The sequence below is a fragment of the Microtus ochrogaster genome, chromosome 16 (assembly GCF_000317375.1).
Source record: "Microtus ochrogaster isolate Prairie Vole_2 chromosome 16, MicOch1.0, whole genome shotgun sequence".
Taxonomy (NCBI): Eukaryota; Metazoa; Chordata; class Mammalia; order Rodentia; family Cricetidae; genus Microtus; species Microtus ochrogaster.
The window spans coordinates 39448342-39457294 of NC_022018.1; the positions used below are offsets into that span (position 1 = coordinate 39448342).

Sequence of the window (8953 nt, forward strand, 5' to 3'; positions counted from 1 at the left end):
ACACACACACACACACACACACACACAAACACAAACACACACACACACACAAACACACACAAACACACACACAAACACACACACAAACACACACACACAAACACACACACACAAACACACACACACAAACACACACACACACAAACACACATATGCAACATTATACAGACAGAACAAGTTACATTTGGAAATACATGTATGTATGCAATAACAATTAGTAAAAAGAGACCTTGATTTTAAAGGAGAATGGAAAGGATTTTGAGGGAGGAAAAGAAAGATAGAAATAATATAATTAATTAAACTATAATCTCAAAAAAAAACTAACCTATAGCTAAAGAAACTAACGTTATATTTTAAGGGGACAGTGGTCATTAGAACCATGGCATTTTCAGGGTAATACAGCAACACTAAACTTTTAAAGGGTGAAAGTTATTTTAAAATATTCAAATTAAGATTATGTGACTATTTTTGGAGGCCTGTTTTTTAAATCAAGTTTCAACATCATTAGAAGGCTGTTTGGGGTATGTTGCCTACAAATGGAGTGACATGTCTTATTTAACATCCTAGCATGACCTATGGGAATGTGGCTTGACTATCAGCACCCAAGAGTGGATAGTTATCTTCACATATTTCCTTCTACAAACACACATCTGCTGTCCATGAAAGTGCAGTCTGTTTTGTTCATTTGTGGGTTTCATTTGTTGTTTAGGGTCTCTGAGCTCATATAGAAATAAGAGCACAAAAAATCAGCTGGTGGCCGGTAACTTGACCTTCTAGACACTTGAAACTCTATCATCCTTACTCTCTTGTGACTTAACTGGTACCCTCACGAGCATCCATTCTTGAAGGCAAGCCTAGGTGTCCCTGAAGAATATTATCAAGAAGAACAACGTCCTTGTCTAAATGTTGCTTGTAACACTGATGGCTTTCTTGCCCTTGGTCGTCTGTAAAATGACAAGATCTTATGTAGTGGGGAAAAATGGCAGGCACAATTTTGGCAGGTATAACTTTCAGTGAGAATGCGCACTTTAATTTGTGTAAATGTTAGACTGAGCCAACCACAGTAACCTTGAACTTAACACTGGTGATTGTGTTTAGTATTTAGAATCTGTATCTTCACTTGTAGAGAGGACAAGGCCTTTCCCTAACGAGGATTGAATCCATTTTCTATTGCTTTTGCAGAGTACTTGAGATTGGGTAAGTTATAAAGAAAAGAACTCCATTTAGGCTCATGGCTCTAGATGATAGAAAGTCCAAGATAAGAGCCCAGCACTGCTTGAAAACATGGCAGAAGCTGGAAGGACAAATAAGGAAACATGGAAGACAGCGAGGAAGCAAGCAGGGTAGCTGTAAACAGGGTGGCCTTTCTTAGTAACAATCTTCTCTGTGTGTGTGTCTCTCTGTGTCTCCGTCTGTCTGTGTATATGTGTGTGTCTGTGTATATGTGTGTGTGTGTGTGCAAACCAGAAGCCAAGGTTAGATGTCTTCCTCATTCACTCTCCAGCTTATTTTATTATTATTATTATTATTATTATTTTTGGATTTTCGAGACAGGGTTTCTCCGTAGCTTTTTGGTTCCTGTCCTGGAACTAGCTCTTGTAGACCAGGCTGGCCTCGAACTCACAGAGATCCGCCTGACTCTGCCTCCCGAGTGCTGAGATTAAAGGTGTGCGTGCTCCAGCTTATTTTTGAGATAGAGTCTCTCACACACCTGTAACTCTCTATCTTAGCCAGATTGACTGACCCAGGGACCTGCCTGTCTTCATCTCCCCAGCACTGGGACTACAGGCATTTGCCACACCCAAGTTTTATGTGGGTGCTGGGAATTGAACTTGGGTCTCCGTATTTGCAGAGCAAACACTATATTGACGGAGAAATCTTCCCAAGCTGTAATGAAACTAGTTTTGCCTGGTTAGGATGAGAGTTAACATAGTCCCATCACATGGGCATGAATCTCTCTTACTAAAACCTCCACCACAATAGCATGAAGAATCAAGGTTCTAATTTATGACTTTCTAGGGAACACAGTCAAACTATAGCACGTAGGGATGGTAGTCATTGGGTCACACACTACGTCACATCGGCTTTTGACAAAGATCTTCCATTTTGTTACATAAACAAATCAGTAATCCCCAAAGCCATAGCATGCTATAAAATAGATTTTCAAAGAATCTAGACTCAAAGATGGTGGTGTATTATCCATGCTGGAGAACTTGGCAGGATGCCAGAACTCACTTTTTTTATAATATTGTAAATCCTTTCTGGAAACTGCATGTAAATTATAATTGTAAACGACATTCCTTGGCTCACTGTGTCGTAGTCATGGGCTCTGGGGCTCCTTTTCTTTTTCTTTTGAAAAGTGTGGCAAAGTAGTCTTGAATACAAGATGGCTGAATGATCCACACAGGGACTCTAGCTTAGATTCTAAAATATCTTTTTTATTAAAACAGCACCATAGTAATTAGAGACAAAGGTAGGTGAATCTCTGTTGAGTTTGAGACCAGATTGGTCTGCATAGGAAGCTCCAGGACAGTCAGGGTTACATAGTAAGAGCCTGTCTCAAAAGACAAAAAAGCGAGCATGATCAAAGTGATTATATGCTCATATGAAAACACCACAAAGTTGTTAGTATACTTAGTATGCAATTAATTAAGCACCCTAGCCAGAAAGACATAGGAAGCACAATATTATGAGACTGCTACTGGTGTTGCATAGCAGCAGATCTACAGCAATGTTTTTAATAAGTAAAAGCACACTCTAGCCCAATGGTAAAAATATACCATTGTAAATACATAAGCTAACAACATATCATTGTGAGGTATTATGTACTGAACATAATTTTATGTGCTATGTATCACTGGTTGCATAGTAGGTTTGTTGGCACCTACCTCAACACAAACTCATGGTGCATTTATTACAACTTTAGAATGTCTAAAAAAACAAAGACTCACTGGGAACTTTCCAGTTCCATAGTGATCCTAGCATCATTGTGCCTATGGTCCTTCATGGACCATTATTAGTTGATAACTATGTATATCTATGTATAGGTACTAGATACAGACATAGATGGATGTCACTCTCTATTTTTATAAAGAACCCTATCCCATTCCATAAACTCATTGTTTGTGTAGTTATAACTGTGCTTAAGTGGATTTAATTTTATAGTCTAATAGAAATGGTCTCACTATGGAAATTAAGAGATTAAGCAGAATTATCTAACGAGTGGGGACTGAGCATTGCTTAAATAAAGAAGGCAAGAATTTGTTACCATGCTGTCCTTCTCTCATTGTAAAGAGTTGCTGGGTGTGATGCTGGGGTGAGCAGTAGCTAAAGCTCTGGCAGAGTGGCACAAGGTTGGGATCTGAGTCACATATTTCTAGGTCCTTGGCCTCTTATTCAAGAAATTGAAATAAAGGCTCACACAGATTTTATTCAGAGAAAAGCTATAGAATAAGTCGGAACACACTGCAAAAGAGCAACACACACACACACACACGAGCAACAGGCCATGAGTGAAGATAGTCAAGGACTTTGGTTATTGTTTGCATCTCTTCTTTTTTAGGGTTCAAGAGGAGGAGTTTGGTTACTAAGGGCTGTACCAAGGGTGTTTATTATGACTGATAGATTAGGTCATATGATTGTTTTTCTACTGCGCATGTCCCTGCCTATAGTGCATCTGATTTTAATTATATGCACACCCAATTATGCACAGACATTGGATAATATAGGAGATTCTTCCTATAAATTTACTTGAGGATACAGTTTTGCCTTACTGCATACACAATATTAATTCATGCTGGACCAGCCTACTCATCCTTTGTAACTAAATACATTGGGAATATATTTGAATAGAAACTATTTGATTGTTGTTAGGGGAGGAGAAACCTATTCTACTGTTTTGAGAGAAGTGTACATGTAGCCTGATGCAGGTAGGGGTTCAAGGTTGCTAGATGTATTGTTTGGAGAGGGTGCATGTATACAGTATGTGTGGCATTATTAGAAGAAGTGGGGTGGTTTGGAGAGATGGCCCAGTGGTTAAGAGCAGGATATGCTCTTGCAGAGGACCCAGCTTCAGTTCTCAGTACCCAACTATTATGATTACTTACAACTCCAGTCTCAGGGGCTCCAATACCCTTCTTGTATCCCAGGCATACACATGGGGAAAACACTTGCCCACATAAATAAAATAAATACACCTTCAAAAAGAAGGGGGAGGAGGAAGAGAAGGTGTGCATAACCCAAGCCAGGTAGAGTCCCAGGTCATTATTCCTTTTGCTTGCCTGCACACACAGTCACTCTGTGCCTGCTGGAGCCTCAAGAGACTACGTGCATTGCCATCTCAGGAGTGGAGCCCAGGTCCTGCCGTTCTTAGAATGTTCTCTTGGTGAATAGAATTTGCAAGCAGGAATGATAACCATTGAAGCCCTCCTAGCCATTTCCTTGTGCTGTGTAGAGTTTGCTATTTTCAACATTCCAAAAGCAATCACATAGCATTCGGCAGATGCTAGCTACCTGGCTGCAGAAAAGGCAGGTCCTGAAAAAATGCCTTTCTGCTCTCAAAGTCACTGAGGAGAACAAAACTGTCCTGCAGAAAAGGGGAATAATCCAGGAAAAAACCTAGAAATGGAGCCCAGACCCTAAGGAAACAAACTTGTAGCCAAAAGTTTCTGGGAAAAGAAAATCCATAAGAGCAAAATAGTCTTCAAAGATCAGACCTTAAGAAAGAGAGCTCAAAAAATACAATTGAAATTGTTGTTAATTACATTTAAAAAGCCATAGAAAAGTTTATGTCAGAAGTCAAGAGAATGGTCCACATCTTGTTTCTTTTTGTTGTTTTGTGTGTGTGTACGAACAATATCACATTTCACACAGGACTAGAATATAGAATCCAGATAGGTAGTGATAACTGATTTCATTTCTTTTGGATAAATACTCACAATTGGTATTCCTGGATCAGATAATTTCTCTGGCATCATTTTCAAGGGATAAAATATGATGGGCAGCAGGCACCAGCAACTTGTTCACATTTTCATAAAACTGAATGCTTCAGACTAAGATTATTGTGATAAAAAAATTAAGACAGAAAAATGTATAGGCCTTAATAAGTTAGCTAATTGGAAACTACTGAATGAAAAAATGAATGGTATTTAAATTTTTATTATTTTTTGAGACAATATAATTATATCATTTCCCCCTTCCCTCTCCTCCTTTCGAACCCTCCCTTATACGACTCTACTCTCTTTCAAATTCATGGCATGGATCTAATAGGCAGGGGCCTCTGAGACCATCACAGTCAGCAGAGCAACAATCTAGGGGAGGCCGGAAGATAGTTCAGTTCAGCACGACTAAGCAGCAAGTGTTGGTTCTAACTTCTGAAGTCTGACTCCAAGTAGTCTATTTTTAGGCATAGTTAAGCATAGCACAATATGAAAAAGTTTCCCCGTGATAATTATTGCAATTCTATGTGCACAACAAAGCTTTATGACATTACTATGTACAAACTCTTTTTAAAGTACAAGTGACATCTTCCATAAAGATGGATTCTATAAAGTGGCCGAGACAAGCAAGATCAAGATGAGGCTCTAGGGAGGACCTGATGTGGCCTTGGCCACACAGATATCACAAGGGCAGAAAAAAAAAAGTTATACGTCTCTGCCTTTGAAGAGACAACCCTGTGTGTTAACATTCCTGCTTACTGTAGTTCTTTGTCTTGGGCTGAGATCTCCTGAGCTGTCTGTCCCCTTCTGTGTTAGTATGTCTATGGTGGTGTCATTGTTCAGATGTTTCGGCAGACATCATTGTGAAATGTCACAGGTATGTGTATCTTCTGACATTTCAAGGAAAGACAACCTCACAGCAAATTCCCCGTTTCTCCGGTTCTTACAGTCTTTCTGCCCCCTCTTCCGCCATGATGCCTGAGCCTTCAGTGCAGGGTACTGTTGTAGATGTGTCATTTGGGACTGGACCTCGCAACTCTGCATTTTTGTCAGTGGTGGTTTTCTGTAATGGTCTCCATCAGAAATATTACTTTAGAAGGCAAAACTCCATGCCAGTTTTTGTGGGCTTCAAATAGCTCGTGAAAGGCCTTGTCAAGTCAGAAGGTTAGGCAGCTTACAGATGCCTCACAAAACACTGCCCCGGGAACATTGCGTTTCCAGTGAAACAATCCACTGTCCCCTGCTTGGGTAGGTGTGTACTGGGAGAGAGGTGGCAATGAATATTCTTATTTGTTTTCCTCCCATTTGCTCCATTTCCAGGTGGGCGAAAAAGAACATGCAACCTGCGGAGGACCTCAAGTCGGGGATCCAAAGACTGTCCGTACTAGGCCCAATTGTCTCAGTCACTCCTTGTGGGCGCCAAAGTGCTGTCGTGGTGTTCAAAGACACGACCTCAGCTTGCAAGGCTGTGAGTGCTTTTCCGACCATGTCCGCAGGCACTATGTTCCAGTGCTCATGGCAGCATTGTTTCATGTCAAAAAATGTAAGACTTTCTATTGAATGTGTAACTACAACCCATTCAGTCTGTATCATGTTACCCATATGTATATGATACCAGGGCTGACTACTTGACATTGGATAACCAATGTCTCCCACTCTCAACATTCCCCCAGTTGCCTATAGTTCTGTCTAGGGTTGAGGCTCCATAAGCTGTTCCCCTTCTATCTCAGCATGTTCATTGGTGTTCATGTCTTTTTTAGGTAGCCATGTTGATAAGACTTCATGGGCATAGCCTATCTTGACATTGTTAGGAGGCATGATCTTACAGCAAAAGTTTCTTTTCCTCTGTCTCTTATAGTCTTTCCACCTCCTTTTCTGCAACTGTCCCTGAGCTTTAAAAACAAGAATTGTTGGGCTGGAGAGATGGCTCAGTTGTTAAGAGCACTGACTGCTCTTCTGAAGGTCCTGAGTTCAATTCCCAGCAACCCACGTGGTGGCTCACAACCATCTGTGATGAGACCTGGCGCCCTCTTCTGGCCTTCAGGCATACATGGAGGCTGAATACTGTGTACATAATAAATAAATAAATCTTAAAAAAAAACAGGAATTGTTTTGTGGATGTGTGACTTCAGCAATAGGGGGAGTATCAGCTACTAAGTACCACAGGACCTCTTGTTCTCTGTATTTTCATCAGTTGAAGTTTTCTGTGATGGTGTCTGTCTGTTGCAAAGACAACTTTCTCTGATGAGGTGTGAGGGCTATATGTATCTATGAATATAAGGGTAAGTATTTAGGATGTTCTTAGTAGTTATACTGGTTAGTAAGCTGTCCAATAGTAGGTTCACCTCTGAGATCTATGACTTCACCAGCCCTTGATAGACGGCTAGGTTTCCAGCACCAGTCACGGTTTTTCTCTTGTTGAGTGGACCCCAAGCCCAACCAGAGAGTTGTTGATTACTGCCAAGGTATCTCTACTACTCTTAAGAGTGCCAACTCTGCTTTTAGTGTTATCATGACATTCTGGTCTTTGTTATGGTTCATAGGCATCAGAGCTGGGTAGGAATATTGGCTGCACCCCTCTCTTGGAAGCTTTCATGGCATCTTTTGGTACCATGATAGCTGGTCCTCAGGGAGGCAGCTTTCAGGTTAAGTGCAGTTTGGATCCTCGGTGCCCTGTATCTTAAGTACATGGTGTCTTCGGCAATAGGGACTCACCTTCTGCTTCTGGGAAAATACCAAGGGCAACCACAATCGTGTATAACATTTTTCAAGTCTCTTGGACATCTCAAAAGGAGGTTCTTTAGGCTTATTTTGGGGGCTTTGTTAAGTAATTTACAGCTCTTTGGAGGAACATGCATTGTCAGTTTAGATGTAAAAGTTTCATTTAAACTATGTTCATATACCTAGACTCACATGTGTTCTGGGTCTTTTTAGGCAACTAAATAATAACAAATAAATAAATAACATAGCTCCTTACAACAACTTTTTCAGACATTCTTTCTGCTACTCTACTCTCCCCTCTCCTTCTTTGGAATTTTTATTCTTCCCCTTCCCTAATTAGAGACCCCCATTTTTTTTTCATTTTCCCATTCAAATCACTTGCACCCTAATATACTCCCATTGGTCCAGTGGTCCCCTTTCAGTTTCCTGGTTTCTATGGTTACTCTAAACGATATATTCACATTCGAAGACTTGGAGCTAGGAATCACAGACTAGAGAGAACATATGATGCTTGTCTCTCTGGGTCTGGTTTACCTCACGAAATGACCTTTTCTAGTTCCATTACTTTGCATGAAAAGTTTGATTTTGTGTTTCTTTATGGATGAATAGTACTCCATAGTATGTGTGTACCACATTTTCATTATCCACTGCTGTTTGAAGGATGTTTAGACTGTTTTATGGTTTGAATGAAAATGGCTCTCAAGGGCTCATATATTAGAATAAATGGTTCACATTTGGTGGAACTGTTCTGGAAGATTACAAGTGTGACCTTGTTGGAAGATGGGCTTTGAATTCTCTCTCTTCTCCCCCCCCCTTCCCCCCCCCTTTCCAACTTGAAGATCAGGATATAACTCTTAGCTACACCTGCAGCATAATGCCTGCTTATCTATTGTCATGCAACCCACCATGATGATCATAGACCCACCCTCTCAAACTGTAAGCAAGCCCCCAATTAAATTCTTTTATACTTTGCTCTAGTTAGTCATAGCGTCTCTTCACAGCAGCAGAAAAGCAACTAAGACAGGTTGTTCCCATTTCCTAGACATTGTGAACAAAGTAGCAATAAACATGGCTGAGTGTATGTGAAACAGGCTGTCAAGTCTCTTGGGCATACTCTGAGGAGTTGGTAAAGCTGTATCATATGGTAGACTTATTTTTAGCCTCTGAGGGTTCTCCACACTGGTTTCCAGATTGTTTGAACTGGTTGGGGTCTTTCTTTCTTTCTTTCTTTCTTTCTTTCTTTCTTTCTTTCTTTCTTTCTTTCTTTCTTTCTTTCTTTCTTTCTTTCTTTCTTT

At 40.4% G+C, this 8953-nt stretch overlaps 1 protein-coding gene across 1 annotated transcript in view; it reads left to right on the forward strand.

The window, feature by feature from the left end:
- C16H6orf201 (chromosome 16 C6orf201 homolog) overlaps window positions 1-8953 on the forward strand; it is a 17132-nt gene that overhangs the window by 4243 nt on the left and 3936 nt on the right. The window contains exon 3 of the mRNA XM_005355036.2: window positions 6258-6480. Within this exon, the coding sequence (XP_005355093.1) occupies window positions 6258-6480 (223 nt within the window). The remainder of the gene's footprint in view (window positions 1-6257; window positions 6481-8953) is intronic.